The 18,764-nt window shown below is 47.4% G+C and overlaps 1 protein-coding gene across 14 annotated transcripts in view; it reads left to right on the forward strand.

The window, feature by feature from the left end:
- LOC115168344 (ankyrin repeat and KH domain-containing protein 1) overlaps positions 1–16,208 on the forward strand; it is a 74,487-nt gene extending 58,279 nt beyond the window's left edge. For 13 of the 14 annotated variants that reach the window (XM_029723509.1, XM_029723519.1, XM_029723527.1 and 10 more), the window contains exons 31-38: positions 223–372; positions 759–2,226; positions 10,611–10,791; positions 10,889–11,020; positions 11,186–11,431; positions 11,655–11,839; positions 15,234–15,398; positions 15,526–16,208. In XM_029723509.1, the coding sequence (XP_029579369.1) occupies positions 223–372; positions 759–2,226; positions 10,611–10,791; positions 10,889–11,020; positions 11,186–11,431; positions 11,655–11,839; positions 15,234–15,398; positions 15,526–15,576 (2,578 nt within the window). In that variant the 3' untranslated portion in view covers positions 15,577–16,208. The remainder of the gene's footprint in view (positions 1–222; positions 373–758; positions 2,227–10,610; positions 10,792–10,888; positions 11,021–11,185; positions 11,432–11,654; positions 11,840–15,233; positions 15,399–15,525) is intronic. The other variant, XM_029723535.1, reaches the window with a different exon arrangement.
- The last annotated feature ends 2,556 nt before the right edge of the window (positions 16,209–18,764 follow it).

Genomic DNA, 18,764 nt, shown 5'->3' on the forward strand with positions numbered 1-18,764 from the left:
TAAATCTATAGGATATTTTAGGCCAGTGGTTCCCAACCTTTTTTGGTTACTGTACCACCAACTGAATGTTTCTGTGCCCGGAGTACCCCCAGGTTCCCTGGTTGGGAACCACTGTTTTAGGCAATGAGGAAAAGTAAGTTGTCAGGCCTGTGGCTCCTCATGGATCTTGTCCTTTGGTCCGGTTCTAAACCCCATATGAACCCCTCTCTCTCCGGGCTGCAGGTCTAAGAAGCTGTCGGTGCCGGCCTCGGTGGTGTCGAGGATCATGGGTAGAGGAGGCTGCAACATCACAGCTATACAGGACGTCACGGGAGCACACATTGACGTGGACAAACAGAAAGACAAGAACGGAGAGCGAATGATCACCATCAGGTAGGACCTGAGAGATGGAGAGCATGACCTCTGGTGGCAGCAGCCCATTATTACACCAGTCAGCAGAGTCTAGAGCTGAACAGGAGGAAGCAGAGAAAAGAGTAATAGATGTGTTGATTTATCTGAGGGATTCTAAGTATTTAACAGAGTAATAGATGTGTTGTTTTATCTGAGGGATTCTAAGTATTTAACAGAGTAATAGATGTTGTTTTATCTGAGGGATTCTAAGTATTTAACAGAGTAATAGATGTGTTGATTTATCAATTCTCCTGCCGTATCTCCAGGATATCAGTGAAGAGTTGAGATACTGTGATTGGTTGGAACCATGTCCGTGGAATGTATACATTGTGTGGCCTCTGACCCCTGTGTTGTGATGTCCATTCCAGAGGTGGCACGGAGTCAACACGCCACGCAGTCCAGCTGATCAATTCTCTGATCCAGGACCCAGCCAAGGAACTCGAGGACCTGATCCCCAGGAACCACATCAGGGCCCCGGGCTCCAAGATCACCTCAGCCCCCTTCCCCACCCCCACTGGGGCTAACCTTAACCTCAGCGTCGGGGCCAAGGCCCTGGGCTCCCTGGTCACGTCCTCTGGGGTCTCCTTCCAGTCCTCTTCCTCTCAGACAGGGGGTAAGATGGGTAAGGGTCTGTCTGGGGTGAGGCAGCCCTTCCCCGTGTCTCTCCCCCTGGCCTACGCCCATCCCCAGCTGGCCCTCCTGGCAGCCCAGACCATGCATCAGATCAGACACCCCATGCTGCCCATGGCCCAGTTCGGTGGGACCTTCTCCCCTGCCGCCAGCACCTGGGGCCCGTTCCCGGTGCGGCCGCTGAGTCCCGGTAGTGCCAACAGCTCCCCCAAACACAACGGTGGTATTAGTGGGAACAACCAGGCCAGATCCAACATGTCTAGTCATAATGATCACATTAACACATCATCCACGGGCTCCTCGGTCTCCAGCCCTAGTGCCTCTAACAGTCAGACAGCTACGACTACAGGGTCACCCCACACCCCTAACCCCCCCCCTGGGGCCCAGCCCAGCACCCCCACATCCTTCTCAGTCAGGAAACAGCTGTTCACCTCTGACCCCAAGCACATAGGGGTCAACTCTGTCTCCATGGTTACTGCCACCACTGTCAGTAGTAGTAGTAGTAGTCACTCGGTGAGAGGTACAGGGTCTCCCGCCCACCAACACACGGGCTTAACGGCTATAAACGCCCCTAACCCTCTTCAACCCCAGGTCACCCCCATCTCTCAGCCCCCCAAGTCACCCCCCAGCGTCCCCACTGCTCCCCCAGGCAAGGAGAAGCTGACCCCCTCCCTCTCTCAGGAGGCCATGTCCATCTCAGTCAACAATGTGGTTAGTTCAGGTGGTTTCACCGCCCCTGTCATGACTGCCCCCTCCAAACCTGAGCCCCGCCAGCAGCACCAACCCCCTCCTCTCCTAACCTCCACCTCCTCCTCATCAGACCCCCCTCCACCTCTCCTCCCTCTTCAGTCCAGCTCCCACCTCCCCCCATCCTCCTCCAGCACCGTACCCCACTTCTCAGCTCCCGCTCCCCGTGTCTCACACCGCATGCAGCCCCCGACAGGGCCCTACTACCAACACCTCGACCAGCAACAACAAACGTTCCTACCCCACAACACACAACAACATGAGCACCTCAAACAGAAGCAGCCCCAGGCGTCCCAGCCCCCCTCCATGCCCCCTCAGCCCCCCTCCATGGGTCTGATGAACGGCTCTCAGATGCAGCAGCAGGTCCATGGTGGGGCCAAGCCCCAGCAGATGCCCCCTAACTTCGGCCCTGCAGCCCTCTTCAACCATTTCAGCAGCATGTTCGACAACAACAACCAGGTGGGTGTCCCCACACATTCTGTTCTCCACAGAATCCTTTTTTATTTCAATAGAGCAGGTCTCTCCAACCCTGTTCCTGGAGAGATACCCTCCTGTAGGTTTACACTCCAACCCTGTTCCTGGAGAGCTACCCTCCTGTAGGTTTACACTCCAACCCTGTTCCTGGAGAGCTACCCTCCTGTAGGTTTACACTCCAACCCTGTTCCTGGAGAGCTACGCTCCTGTAGGTTTTCACTCCAACCCTGTTCCTGGAGAGCTACCCTCCTGTAGGTTTACACCCCAACCCTGTTCCTGGAGAGCTACCCTCCTGTAGGTTTACACTCCAACCCTGTTTCTGGAGAGCTACCATCCTGTAGGTTTACACTCCAACCCTGTTCCTGGAGAGCTACCCTCCTGTAGGTTTACACTCCAACCCTGTTCCTGGAGAGCTACCCTCCTGTAGGTTTACACTCCAACCATGTTCCTGGAGAGCTACCCTCCTGTAGGTTTACACTCCAACCCTGTTCCTGGAGAGCTACCCTCCTGTAGGTTTACACTCCAACCCTGTTCCTGGAGAGCTACCCTCCTGTAGGTTTACACTCCAACCCTGTTCCTGGAGAGCTACCATCCTGTCGGTTTACACCCCAACCCTGTTCCTGGAGAGCTACCCTCCTGTAGGTTTACACTCCAACCCTGTTCCTGGAGAGCTACCCTCCTGTCGGTTTTCACTCCAACCCTGTTCCTGGAGAGCTACCCTCCTGTAGGTTTACACTCCAACCATGTTCCTGGAGAGCTACCCTCCTGTAGGTTTACACTCCAACCCTGTTCCTGGAGAGCTACCCTCCTGTAGGTTTTGAGTCATGTTTTCAATTTCAATTTAAAAATACAATAATCAGTGCAGCTTCTCAAGTCCATGGGCATTGCATTCCAGTATATTGTAGCTCTAACAGAGAAGGGCGATTGATCAAAATTACTGTGTCAAAAAGGGACAATGCAATCAACCTCTAGTTACTGCCCTTGTTATCCTGGAGGTGCTTTCCTTGAGCATCATATGCCGGCATAGGAGTGGAGGGCCAAGAACATGCAGGATCTTAAAGACTTGCTTAAAGGCTTGCATCTACATACTGCTTAAGCTATCCAGACTACATAAATTGTTTGTAAATTATATGACAATGGTGGTAACTGTTTAGTTTATCAAAAATGTTAAGTGTTTGTTTGTAGAGTGATTCAATTGGTTTCAGAATAGTAGGTCCTGCTTGTGACCAGCATGTGAGGCAATATCTCAGATGTGAGAAGATCATAGCATGTAGAGTTTGGTGGCCTCCAGAAGAAGGAAAGGTCTTATTAACCTAAAGTTGGATAATCCAAACTTGACCTTGTTAACCACCTTCACATGTTTCTTAAATGTCAAGTTGGAGTCCCCCAAAAAAACTCTGAGATACCTGAAGTTAGACACAACTTTCAGATTCTCCTCATTAACAAGAACAGCTCGTTGGGAGGAATCAATGGATTTCTTGGAGAAGTACATAGTTTTGTCTATTTAAATGCAGGCAAGAATTAGTTGTCCATTTATATGTTTCATGTTGTACTACAGCTTCAGTTAACTTGTTAATAATTTTTCATTTTTGGTGTACATACAGAACTGTATCGTCTACATACATCTGCATGTTAACTTGTGGGCAAGCAAGTGGGAGATCATTTACAGTTGAAGTCGGAAGTTTACATACACTTGGGTTGGAATCATTAACTAGTTTTTCAACCACTCCAAAAATGTATTGTTAACTTCTTAAGGCTGAAATCCCATTAACGGGATCGATATGACAACAGCCAGTGAAAGTGTAGAGCGCCAAATTCAAACAACAGAAATCTCATAATTAAAATTCCTCAACCATACAAGTATTTTACACCATTTTAAAGATAAACTTCTCGTTAATCCAACCACAGTGTCCGATTTCAAAAAGGCTTTACAGCGAAAGCACACCAAACGATTATGTTAGGTCAGCACCTAGTCACAGAAAAACACAGCCATTTTTCCAGCCAAAGAAGGGAGTCACAAAAAGCAGAAATAGAGAGAAAATGAATCACTAACCTTTGATCTTCATCAGATGACACTCATAGGACTTCACGTTACACAATAATGTATGTTTTGTTCAATAAAGTTAATATTTATATCCAAAAATCTCAGTTTACATTGGCGTGTTACGTTCAGTAATGCTTTGCCTCCAAAACGACCGGTGATTTTGCAGAGAGCCACATCAATTTACAGAAATACTCATCATAAATGTTGATGAAAATAATGCTTTAATGCAACTGCTGTGTCAGATTTCAAAAAAGCTTTACCGAAAAAGCACACCATGCAATAATCTGAGTACGGCGCTCAGACACAAAAACAAGCCAAAAATATATCCGCCATGTTGGAGTCAACAGAAGTCATAAATAGCAATATAAATATTCACTTACCTTTGATGATCTTCATCAGAATGCACTCCCAGGAATCCCAGTTCCACAATAAATGTTTGTTTTGTTCGATAAAGTCCATCCTTTATGTCCAAATACCTCCTTTTTGTTCACGCCTTCAGTTCACAAATCCAAATTCACAACGCACAGGCCAGACAAAAACAAAAAAAATTCCATTACAGTTCGTAGAAACATGTCAAATGATGTAAAGAATCAATCTTTGGGATGTTTTTATCATAACTCTTCAATAAGATTTCAACCGGAGAATTCCTTTGTCTTCAGAAATGCAATGGAACCCGAGCTACCTCTCACGTGGGCGTGCGCAAGGCTGAAGCTCATGCCCATCTGGCAGACACCTGATACAATCAGCTCTTATTCCCCTCCACTTCACAGTAGAAGCCTCAAACAAGGTTCTAAAGACTGTTGACATCTAGTGGAAGCCTTAGGAAGTGCAATATGACCCTACAGACACTGTATATTGGATAGGCCAAGACTTGAAAAACTACAAACCTCAGATTTCCCACTTCCTGGTTGGATTTTTTCTCAGGTTTTTGCCTGCCATATGAGTTCTGTTATACTCACAGACATAATTCAAACAGTTTTCGAAACTTCAGAGTGTTTTCTATCCAAATGCATATTATTAGTAGATATCTTCGCTTCTGGGCCTGAGTAGCAGGCAGTTTACTCTGGGCACCTTCTTCATCCAAGCTACTCAATACTGCCACCCAGCCATAAGAAGTTAACAAACTATAGTTTTGGTAAGTTGGTTAGGACATCTACTTTGTGCATGACACAAGTCATTTTTCCAACAATTGTTTACAGACAGATTATTTCACTTCTAATTCACAGTATCACAGTTTCAGTGGGTCAGACGTTTACATACACTAAGTTGACTGTGTCTTTAAACAGCTTGGAAAATTCCAGAAAAGTATGTCATGGCTTTAGAATCTTCTGATGGGCTAATTGACATCATTTGAGTCAATTGGAGGTGTACCTGTGGATGTATTTCAAGGTCTACCTTCAAACTCAGTGCCTCTTTGCTTGACATCATGGGAAAATCAAAAGAAATCAGCCAAGACCTCAGAAACAAAAATTGTAGACATCCACAAGTCTGGTTCATCCTTGGGAGCAATTTCCAAATGCCTGAAGGTACCACGTTCATCTGTATAAGCAATAGTACGCAAGTATAAACACCATGGGACCACACAGCTGTCATACCGCTCAGGAAGGAGACGCGTTCTGTCTCCTAGAGATTACATTTACATTTAAGTCATTTAGCAGACGCTCTTATCCAGAGAGACTTACAAATTGGTGCATTCACCTTATGATATCCAGTGGAACAACCACTTTACAATAGTGCATCTAAATCTTTTAAGGGGGGGGGGGTAGAAGGATTACTTTATCCTATCCCAGGATTCCTTAAAGAGGTGGGGTTTCAGGTGTCTACGGAAGGTGGTGATTGACTCCGCTGTCCTGGCGTCGTGAGGGAGCTTGTTCCACCATTGGGGTGCCAGAGCAGCGAACAGTTTTGACTGGGCTGAGCGGGAACTGTGCTTCCTCAGAGGTAGGGAGGCGAGCAGTCCAGCCTGAAGGTACGGAGGTGCCGTTCCCCTCACAGCTCCGTAGGCAAGCACCATGGTCTTGTAGCGGATGCGAGGTTCAACTGGAAGCCAGTGGAGAGAGCGGAGGAGCGGGGTGACGTGAGAGAACTTGGGAAGGTTGAACACCAGACGGGCTGCGGCGTTCTGGATGAGTTGTAGGGGTTTAATGGCACAGGCAGGGAGCCCAGCCAACAGCGAGTTGCAGTAATCCAGACGGGAGATGACAAGTGCCTAGATTAGGACCTGCGCCGCTTCCTGTGTGAGGCAGGGTCGTACTCTGCGAATGTTGTAGAGCATGAACCTACAGGATCGGGTCACCGCCTTGATGTTAGTGGAGAACGACAGGGTGTTGTCCAGGGTCACGCCAAGGTTCTTAGCACTCTGGGAGGAGGAAACAAGGGAGTTGTCAACCGTGATGGCGAGATCATGGAACGGGCAGTCCTTCCCCGGGAGGAAGAGCAGCTCCGTCTTGCCGAGGTTCAGCTTGAGGTGGTGATCCGTCATCCACACTGATATGTCTGCCAGACATGCAGAGATGCGATTCGCCACCTGGTTATCAGAAGGGGGAAAGGAGAAGATTAAATGTGTGTCGTCTGCATAGCAATGATAGGAGAGACCATGTGAGGATATGACAGAGCCAAGTGACTTGGTGTAAAGCGAGAATATGAGAGGGCCTAGAACAGAGCCCTGGGGGACACCAGTGGTGAGAGCACGTGGTGCGGAGACAGATTCTCGCCACGCCACCTGGTAGGAGCGACCTGTCAGGTAGGACGCAATCCAAGCGTGGGCCGCGCCGGAGATGCCCAACTCGGAGAGGGTGGAGAGGAGGATCTGACGGTTCACAGTATCAAAGGCAGCAGATAGGTCTAGAAGGATGAGAGCAGAGGAGAGAGAGTTAGCTTTAGCAGTGCGGAGAGCCTCCGTGACACAGAGAAGAGCAGTCTCAGTTGAATGACCAGTCTTGAAACCTGACTGATTTGGATCAAGAAGGTCATTCTGAGAGAGATAGCAGGAGAGCTGGCCAAGGACAGCACGTTCAAGAGTTTTGGAGAGAAAAGAAAGAAGGGATACTGGTCTGTAGTTGTTGACATCGGAGGGAGCGAGTGTAGGTTTTTTCAGAAGGGGTGCAACTCTCGCTCTCTTGAAGACGGAAGGGACGTAGCCAGCGGTCAAGGATGAGTTGATGAGCGAGGTGAGGTAAGGGAGAAGGTCTCCGGAAATGGTCTGGAGAAGAGAGGAGGGGATAGGGTCAAGTGGGCAGGTTGTTGGGCGGCCGGCCGTCACAAGACGCGAGATTTCATCTGGAGAGAGAGGGGAAAAAGAGGTCAAAGCACAGGGTAGGGCAGTGTGAGCAGGACCAGCGGTGTCGTTTGACTTAGCAAACGAGGATCGGATGTCGTCAACCTTTTCAAAATGGTTGACGAAGTAATCCGCAGAGAGTGGGGGGAGGATTCAGGAGGGAGGAGAAGGTGGCAAAGAGCTTCCTAGGGTTAGAGGCAGATGCTTGGAATTTAGAGTGGTAGAAAGTGGCTTTAGCAGCAGAGACAGAAGAGGAAAATGTAGAGAGGAGGGAGTGAAAGGATGCCAGGTCCGCAGGGAGGCGAGTTTTCCTTCATTTCCGCTCGGCTGCCCGGAGCCCTGTTCTGTGAGCTCGCAGTGAGTCGTCGAGCCACGGAGCAGGAGGGGAGGACCGAGCCGACCTGGAGGATAGGGGACAGAGAAAATCAAAGGATGCAGAAAGGGAGGAGAGGAGGGTTGAGGAGGCAGAATCAGGAGATAGGTTGGAGAAGGTTTGAGCAGAGGGAAGAGATGATAGGATGGAAGAGTAGCGGGAGAGAGAGAGCGAAGGTTGGGACGACGCAATACCATCCGAGTAGGGGCAGAGTGAGAAGTGTTGGATGAGAGCGAGAGGGAAAAGGATACAAGGTAGTGGTCGGACACTTGGAGGGGAGTTGCAATGAGATTAGTGGAAGAACGGCATCTAGTAAAGATGAGGTCAAGCGTATTGCCTGCCTTGTGAGTAGGGGGGGAAGGTGAGAGGGTGAGGTCAAAAGAGGAGAGGAGTGGAAAGGAGGAGGCAGAGAGGAATGAGTCAAAGGTAGACGTGGGGAGGTTAAAGTCACCCAGAACTGTGAGAGGTGAGCCATCCTCAGGAAAGGAACTTATCAAGGCGTCAAGCTCATTGATGAACTCTCCAAGGGAACCTGGAGGGCGATAAATGATAAGGATGTTAAGCTTGAAAGGGCTGGTAACTGTGACAGCATGGAATTCAAATGAGGAGATAGACAGATGGGTCAGGGGAGAAAGAGAGAATGTCCACTTGGGAGAGATGAGAATTCCAGTGCCACCACCCCGCTGGCCAGATGCTCTCGGGGTATGCGAGAACATGTGGGCAGACGAGGAGAGAGGAGTAGCAGTGTTATCTGTGGTAATCCATGTTTCCGTCAGCGCCAGGGAGTCGAGGGACTGGAGGGTAGCATAGGCTGAGATGAACTCAGCCTTGTTGGCCGCAGACCGGCAGTTCCAGAGGCTGCCGGAGACCTGGAACTCCACGTGGGTCGTGCGCGCTGGGACCACTAGGTTATAGTGGCAGCGGCCACGCGGTGTGAAGCGTTTGTATGGCATGTGAAGAGGGGAGAAAACAGGGATAGACAGACACATAGTTGACAAGCTACAGAAGAGGCTACGCTAATGCAAAGGAGATTGGAATGACAAGTGGACTACACGTCTCGAATGTTCAGAAAGTTAAGCTTACGTTGCAAAAATCTTATTGACTAAAATGACGAAAATGATACAGTACTGCTGGCTGGTGAAGTAGGCTAGTTAGCAGTGGCTGCGTTGTTGACTTTGTTTGAACGTGTAGCTGGCTAGGTAACCTCGATAGTTTCAGTACTACACCTTATCATGATACAAAAGCAACTATGTAGCTAGCTAACATAGTACTAATCAAGACGTTCCTTTGTAATGTATGAGATGAACGTACTTTGGTGCGAAAAGTGCAAATCAATCCCAGAACAACAGCAAATGACCTTGTGAAGATGCTGGAGGAAACGGGTACAAATGTATCTATATCCACAGTAAAATGAGTCCTATATCGACTTAACCTGAAAGGCCGCTCAGCAAGGAAGAAGCCACTGCTCCAAAACCGCCATAAAAAAGCCAGACTACGGTTTGCAACTGCACATGGGGACAAAGATCGTACTTTTTGGAGAAATGTCCTCTGGTCTGATGAAACAAAAATAGAACTGTTTGGCCATACTGACCATTGTTATGTTTGGAGGAAAAAGGGGGAGGCTTGCAAGCCGAAGAACACCATCCCAACCGTGAAGCGGGGGTGGCAGCATCATGCTGTGGGGGTGCTTTGCTGCAGGAGGGACTGGTGCACTTCACAAAATAGATGGCATCTTGAGGGAGGAAAATTATGTGGATATATTAAAGCAACATCTCAACATATCAGTCAGGAAGTTAAAGCTTGGCCGAATGGGTCTTCCAAATGGACAATGACCCTAAGCATACTTCCAAAGTTGTGGCAAAATGGCTTAAGGACAACAAAGTCAAGGTATTGGAGTGGCCCTCACAAAGCCCTGACCTCAATCCTATAGAGAATTTGTCGGCAGAACTGAAAAGGCGTGTGCGAGCAAGGAGGCCTACAAACCTGACTCAGTTACACCAGCTCTGTCAGGAGGAATGGGCCAAAATTCACCCAACTTATTGTGGGAAGCTTGTGGAGGGCTCCCCAAAACGTTTGACCCAAGGTAAACAATTTAAAGGCAATGCTACCAAATACTAATTGAGTGTATGTAAACTTCTGACCCACTGGGAATGTGATGAAAGAAATAAATTACTCTATTATTCTGACATTTTAATATTCTTAAAATAAAGTGGTGATCCTAACTGACCTAAAACAGTGAATTTTTACTAGGATTAAATGTCAGGAATTGTGAAAAACTGAGTTTAAATGTATTTGGCTAAGGTGTATGTAAACTTATGACTTCAACTGTATATAGATGGTAAACAGAAGGGTGCCTAATATTGACCGCTGTGGGACCCCAATGTAAAGTAAAGAGACTGACTCTCCAAACAAACCCTTTGACTTCTGTTCGTCAGATAGGAATACATCCAACTAATAACTTCAGTGGACACATTAAGGGAGGACGGTTTGGATAGGAGGACCTCATGAATCACAGTATCAAAGGCCTTTTGTAAGATCCAAAGAGACTGCCCCGACTTTACCTATGTCCAGTTAAGATTCAATGTAGAAAATGTTGTGACCTAAACTTCAGTGCCTACTAATTTCGGGTCACACCTGTGGCCCAGTTGCTCACTAACCACTTGTCTCTCTATTAGGTGGGTAACAACCAGGTGTGGGGTGCGTGCCACTTCCCTGCCCGCTCCCCTCCTGAGCAGCAGTATTCTGCCCCCCCTGCCTACATGGGACAGATGGATGGCATGATGGCCCCTCCTCCAGACAGCTCCAAGGCCCCTGGGTACCGCTCTGCCTCACAGAGGATGGTCAACAGTCCTATTGGTAAAAGAAAGGGACATTTAGATGTTATTTCATTTTTATATTCGACTTTGTTTGACCTTACATTCTATATGTCCCAAACTCTCTCCTTGTCTTACAGCTCTGAGTCTGACCAGCTATGCTACCAGTATGTCTGGTAGTCCAGTCTATCTCCACGGCCCAGCAGCTGTGGGCACCCCCTCCTTTAGCAGACAGCACTTCTCCCCTCACCCCTGGAGCGCTGCCACATCAGGTACTGACACACATGTGTAAAATGTATCTAAAATGCCCACAAAGATTATTTTCCAGGAATTCAGCACACAGAAAATAAATGATTTAACTAAGGCAAAACTCTCTTAAATTTTATAACTGTCTTTTAGACTCAAAACCCCTAATCTTCAACCCCTCCTCTCCCCAGGCGAGTCCCAGGCGGTGCCCCCTCCCTCCAAGGTGTCGTCGTCTGGCCCCGCGGCCCCCCCTCCCCACCAGGCCAAGCAGGGCCAGGGCAGCAGCCAGCAGGACAGGAAGGTGCCTCCTCCCATCGGGACAGAGAGGCTGGCGAGGATCAGACAGACCACCGTCAACCCTCCTCTCCTCCAGACCTCCTACACCGCTCCTGTAGGACAGGGAGGCATATGGTCCTTCGGAGTCGGCAGCGCCTCGGGTGAGTAGTCACACAAACCAGACGGACACACACCAGATCGATGTGTTCACACACAACTACTAACCCACGCTGGTCTCTCCATCCCCAAAGTCTACAACCCTGATGAACAGCTAATGGGTATATACACACCCCACCTCGTGTACACACACACACCACCGCCCTCCCTCACTCTCACACACACGGTATCTCTCGGTCTCTTACCTCCCATCTCCCCCTCCTCTAGAAGCCATGTCAGGTTGGTCTCAGCCCCTGATGGGCAGTCACATGATCCACCCTGGGCTGCAGGCGGACCACACCTTTTCCCAGTACCAGCCTATGGAGCAGGACGACACCGGCATCTCTAACCCCGCTAACAACTACCACCAGCAACACATCAACCACCCCAACAACTACATGGACTTCCCCAAGGTAACACACAAACGACCTGGACTAACCTGTACCCCTGCACACTGGCTCGGTACCGGTACCCCCTGTATATAGCCTTGTTATTGTTATGTATATGTCTTGTTACCTTGTGATTCATTTAGATTTTTGTTTTTGTTTATTTAGTAAACCTTTTCTTAACTCTTTCTTGAACTGTATTGTTGGTTAAGGGCTTGTCAGTAAGCATTTCACAGTAAGGTCTACACCTGTTTTATTCTGAGCATTTTGTATTTGCTTTGACACACACACCTTTGCCTATTTGAGAAGGTGATATGATACTTTCAAATGGCCGTTCCTCTTCTGGTCCGTGGCTCCAGGGTAGGACCATGTTAATATACTGTAGTTAGTGGACCTGGTTGGCTCCAGGGTAGGACCATGTTAATATACTGTAGTTAGTGGACCTGGTTGTCTCCAGGGTAGGACCATGTTAATATACTGTAGTTAGTGGACCTGGTTGTCTCCAGGGTGGGACCATGTTAATATACTGTAGTTAGTGGACCTGGTTGTCTCCAGGGTGGGACCATGTTAATATACTGTAGTTAGTGGACCTGGTTGTCTCCAGGGTAGGACCATGTTAATATACTGTAGTTAGTGGACCTGGTTGTCTCCAGGGTAGGACCATGTTAATATACTGTAGTTAGTGGACCTGGTTGTCTCCAGGGTAGGACCATGTTAATATACTGTAGTTAGTGGACCTGGTTGTCTCCAGGGTAGGACCATGTTAATATACTGTAGTTAGTGGACCTGGTTGTCTCCAGGGTAGGACCATGTTAATATACTGTAGTTAGTGGACCTGGTTGTCTCCAGGGTGGGACCATGTTAATATACTGTAGTTAGTGGACCTGGTTGTCTCCAGGGTGGGACCATGTTAATATACTGTAGTTAGTGGACCTGGTTGTCTCCAGGGTAGGACCATGTTAATATACTGTAGTTAGTGGACCTGGTTGTCTCCAGGGTGGGACCATGTTAATATATTGTAGTTAGTGGACCTGGTTGTCTCCAGGGTAGGACCATGTTAATATACTGTAGTTAGTGGACCTGGTTGTCTCCAGGGTGGGACCATGTTAATATACTGTAGTTAGTGGACCTGGTTGTCTCCAGGGTAGGACCATGTTAATATACTGTAGTTAGTGGACCTGGTTGTCTCCAGGGTAGGACCATGTTAATATACTGTAGTTAGTGGACCTGGTTGTCTCCAGGGTGGGACCATGTTAATATACTGTAGTTAGTGGACCTGGTTGTCTCCAGGGTAGGACCATGTTAATATACTGTAGTTAGTGGACCTGGTTGTCTCCAGGGTGGGACCATGTTAATATACTGTAGTTAGTGGACCTGGTTGTCTCCAGGGTAGGACCATGTTAATATACTGTAGTTAGTGGACCTGGTTGTCTCCAGGGTAGGACCATGTTAATATACTGTAGTTAGTGGACCTGGTTGTCTCCAGGGTGGGACCATGTTAATATACTGTAGTTAGTGGACCTGGTTGTCTCCAGGGTGGGACCATGTTAATATACTGTAGTTAGTGGACCTGGTTGTCTCCAGGGTGGGACCATGTTAATATACTGTAGTTAGTGGACCTGGTTGTCTCCAGGGTAGGACCATGTTAATATACTGTAGTTAGTGGACCTGGTTGTCTCCAGGGTGGGACCATGTTAATATACTGTAGTTAGTGGACCTGGTTGTCTCCAGGGTAGGACCATGTTAATATACTGTAGTTAGTGGACCTGGTTGTCTCCAGGGTGGGACCATGTTAATATACTGTAGTTAGTGGACCTGGTTGTCTCCAGGGTGGGACCATGTTAATATACTGTAGTTAGTGGACCTGGTTGTCTCCAGGGTAGGACCATGTTAATATACTGTAGTTAGTGGACCTGGTTGTCTCCAGGGTGGGACCATGTTAATATACTGTAGTTAGTGGACCTGGTTGTCTCCAGGGTGGGACCATGTTAATATACTGTAGTTAGTGGACCTGGTTGTCTCCAAGGTGGGACCATGTTAATATACTGTAGTTAGTGGACCTGGTTGTCTCCAGGGTGGGACCATGTTAATATACTGTAGTTAGTGGACCTGGTTGTCTCCAGGGTGGGACCATGTTAATATACTGTAGTTAGTGGACCTGGTTGTCTCCAGGGGGGGACCATGTTAATATACTGTAGTTAGTGGACCTGGTTGTCTCCAGGGTAGGACCATGTTAGTGGACCTGGTTGTGATGTGTGGACCTGGTTGTCTCCAGGGTGGGACCATGTTAATATACTGTAGTTAGTGGACCTGGTTGTCTCCAGGGTAGGACCATGTTAATATACTGTAGTTAGTGGACCTGGTTGGCTCCAGGGTGGGACCATGTTAATATACTGTAGTTAGTGGACCTGGTTGTCTCCGGGGTAGGACCATGTTAATATACTGTAGTTAGTGGACCTGGTTGTCTCCAGGGTGGGACCATGTTAATATACTGTAGTTAGTGGACCTGGTTGTCTCCAGGGTGGGACCATGTTAATATACTGTAGTTAGTGGACCTGGTTGTCTCCAGGGTGGGACCATGTTAATATACTGTAGTTAGTGGACCTGGTTGTCTCCAGGGTAGGACCATGTTAATATACTGTAGTTAGTGGACCTGGTTGGCTCCAGGGTAGGACCATGTTAATATACTGTAGTTAGTGGACCTGGTTGTCTCCAGGGTGGGACCATGTTAATATACTGTAGTTAGTGGACCTGGTTGTCTCCAGGGTGGGACCATGTTAATATACTGTAGTTAGTGGACCTGGTTGTCTCCAGGGTGGGACCATGTTAATATACTGTAGTTAGTGGACCTGGTTGTCTCCAGGGTAGGACCATGTTAATATACTGTAGTTAGTGGACCTGGTTGTCTCCAGGGTGGGACCATGTTAATATACTGTAGTTAGTGGACCTGGTTGTCTCCAGGGTAGGACCATGTTAATATACTGTAGTTAGTGGACCTGGTTGTCTCCAGGGTGGGACCATGTTAATATACTGTAGTTAGTGGACCTGGTTGTCTCCAGGGTAGGACCATGTTAATATACTGTAGTTAGTGGACCTGGTTGTCTCCAGGGTAGGACCATGTTAATATACTGTAGTTAGTGGACCTGGTTGTCTCCAGGGTGGGACCATGTTAATATACTGTAGTTAGTGGACCTGGTTGTCTCCAGGGTGGGACCATGTTAATATACTGTAGTTAGTGGACCTGGTTGTCTCCAGGGTGGGACCATGTTAATATACTGTAGTTAGTGGACCTGGTTGTCTCCAGGGTAGGACCATGTTAATATACTGTAGTTAGTGGACCTGGTTGTCTCCAGGGTAGGACCATGTTAATATACGGTAGTTAGTGGACCTGGTTGTGATGTGTGGACCTGGTTGTCTCCAGGGTATGGCCATGTCGATGTATGGAGGGACCATACTGCCCCCCCACCCCTCTATGGGGGAGAGTCCGGGGGGGGCCATGTTCAACGGACTGCACGCTGCTGACCCTGCATGGAGCCCCATCATCAAGGTGGTCCCCAACAACGCAGACAACACCGACCCACAGCAGGTGAGACTTTTTCTACACACACACACACACACACACACACACACACACACACACACACAGTTATCTTTGCTAATGGAATCTCCTTCTCTCTCATGTTCCTGTTCTTCTCTTCTTCCTCCTCGTTCAGGTGTGGCCTGGTACCTGGGCTCCTCACGTGCACCTGAACCACGTCAACTAGCCGGCCGGCATCGACAGAAATCAAACACGCACACACACACACACACCACAAACATGAATTTAATTTCCAACTGACAACAAAAACCAACAGAATTGTAAAACGTGTTAACTTTAGTAGAGAACGGAGAGCAAAGCAGAGTTTGGAGAAATGGAGAGAAATGATCTTGACACCGTTCTTTAATGTGCCTAACTCAAAATAAGAAATAAAGAAATCTACTACCATTTCAGCGATGGCTGTTGTGGGTTCGGGAGGGAAAACTCTGGGCCCTAGTTCTGTTTAAAGTCCTGTTGATGTCTGATGAACAAACTGTCCAACCGGCTCCATGCTCTGTGTAGCTTAGATTTAGGACTTCCACCCACGTACAGAGTTGTCACTCTCCTCGGGGGGAGGGCTGATGAAGGTGATGACGTAGCTAATGATACTCAGCCAACAACTAGAGGATGATGATGATGATTACCTAAAGAGAGAAAGAAATCAGAATACCTTTTAGTGGTAAATACATGTATACTTGTTTACATACTAAAAAGGGTTAAAATGAGAGTACATTTCACGTCGTATAGTAGCTCTACTTTACGTAGCCTGTATTAATGTGAAATATTTACCTTAATATTCAATAAACATATTGAAATGTACTTGTGGCGGTGCACTTTGTTTGTGTAGGTAGGGCGTTGTTTTCATTTCCCCAAAATGACTAGCATGTTTGACTAGTTACAGCACAATGTATTTGTTATGTATTGTCATCTTACAAAATAGAATCTGCACACTCGACTCATGGCTCTGATGCGTTACATTTGAATAAATACTGACATTGACAGCTAATGCTCATAACCACGTGGGAAGGTGGTATTTACCACATATGACTGGGGAAAATCTACTTCAACGCCCCTCCAACTGGTGATTACTAGTGGGAAACGCGTCTATCATCCCTGAGCTCCGACTTCTCCCACAATCGATGTCCAAATCAGTAAGGACTTAAAATGGTCCACGCACACAGTGCCTCTTCACCCATAGGAGGTTGAAAAGATTTGGCATGGGCCCTCAAATGCACCATTGAAAGCATCTTGACTGGCTGCATCACTGCTTGGTATGGCGCCACAGAGGGTGGTGCGGACAGCCCAGCAGGCTCCTGAACTGCTTCTATCCCCAAGCCTTAAGACCGCTAAATAGTTAGTGTATTCAGAACCTGTTACTTTATAGCCTTATTCTAAAATGGATTCATGTTTTTTTCCCCCTCATCAATCCACACAATACCCCATGACAAAGCAAAAACATTATTTTTATTTTTGCAAATGTATTAAAAAACATCACATTTACGTAAGTATTCAGACTCTTTACAGCCTCGAGTCTTGGGTATGACGCTACAAGCTTGGCATACCTTTATTTGGGGAGTTTCTCCCATTCTCTGCAGATCCTCTCCTGCTCTGTTCAGGTTGGATGGGGAGCATTGCTGCACAGCTCTTTTCAGGTCTCTACAGAGATGTTCGATCAGGTTCAGGCTCTGGCTGGACCTTTCAAGGACATTCAGAGACTTGTCACGAAGCCACTCCTGTGTTGTCTTGGCTGTGTGCTTAGGGTCGTTGTCCTGCTGGAGCAGGTTTTCATCAAGGATCTCTGTACTTAGCTCCGTTCATCTTTCCTTGGATCTTGACTAGTCCCAGGCCGCTGAAAACATCCCCAAAGCATGATGCCGCCACCACCACGCTTCACTGTTGGGATAGTGCCAGGTTTCCTCCAGATGTGACAGTTGGCATTCAGGCCAAAGAGTTCAATCTTGGTTTCATCAGACCAGAGAATCTTGTTTCTCATTGAGTTGTTTTTATTTCACCTTTATTTAACCAGGTAGGCCAGTTGAGAACAAGTTCTCATTTACAACTGCGACCTGGCCAAGATAAAGCAAAGCAGTTCGACTCATACAACAAGAGTTACACATGGAATAAACAGTCAGTAATACAGTAGAAAAAGTCTATATGCAGTACGTGCAAGGGAGGTAAGGCAATAAATAGACCATGGTGGCAAAGGAATTGCAATATACCAATTAAACAATGGAGTGATAGATGTGCAGAAGATGAATGTGCAAGTAGAGATACTGGGGTGCCAAGGAGTAAGATAAATAAATACAGTATGGGGATGAGGTAGTTGGATGGGCTATTTACAGGTGCAGTGATCTGTGAGCTACTCAAAGCTAGTGAGGGAGATATGAAGCTTCAGTGATTTTTGCAGTTTGTTCCAGTCATTGGCAGCAGAGAACTGGAAGGAAAGGCGGCCAAAGGACGAATTGGCTTTGGGGTTGAACAGTGAGATATACCTGCTGGAGCGTGTGCTACGGGTGGGTGCTGCTATGATGACCAGTGAGCTGAGAAAAGGCGGGGCTTGACCTAGCAAAGACTTGTAGATGACCTGGAGCCAGTGGGTTTGGCGACGAGTATGACGCGAGGGCCAGCCAACGAGAGCGTACAGGTCGCAGTGGTGGGTAGTATATGGGGCTTTGGTGACAAAACGGTTGGCCAATTTGTTGAGTAGAGTGTTGGAGGCTATTTTGTAAATGACATCGTCGAGGATCGGTAGGATGGTCAGTTTTACGAGGGTATGTTTGGCAGCATGAGTGAAGGATGCTTTGTTGCGAAATAGGAAGCCGATTCTAGATAAAATGTTGTATTGGATACCACGAAATTTGGGAGAAATTCGTGTCAATTAAAAATGAAACGTCATACACTAGCACACTCCCTGTTCCCATGACATGTATTATATATCTAGCCTGTGTACACATCACATGTGAATATGTTGTTCAGAGTGGTATCAATACACAGACAGATCCATTTAGTGACGTTCAGGTAGGTACATTATCAGAATGTGGTGAATTTATGTAGATCAGTTGATTCTCTTTTTTTGATGGAATTTATTGTATTTGGAGTCTTGGTGGTGTTTCTGCTGAATAATGTATTTGCTTTGTCATTGTTGTCAAGTGAAACAAGTTGGGACTTGTTTCTGGTCAGTGTTGCTTTCTGTTCGACACCATCGCTTCAGATTAGATCCACTAGATTACTTCCGGATCGAAATGACCATGTCACTCCCGTTTTGGACAGCTCCACCCTTCACAGGCGGAGCTAATATTTGATTGACCAACCAGTCACCCTTCTTCGTGGAGATCAGGTTCGGCTGGTGCCTTTGTATGTATAATATATGGCTGT

The sequence above is a fragment of the Salmo trutta genome, chromosome 3, assembly GCF_901001165.1.
Source record: "Salmo trutta chromosome 3, fSalTru1.1, whole genome shotgun sequence".
Classification (NCBI taxonomy): domain Eukaryota; kingdom Metazoa; phylum Chordata; class Actinopteri; order Salmoniformes; family Salmonidae; genus Salmo; species Salmo trutta.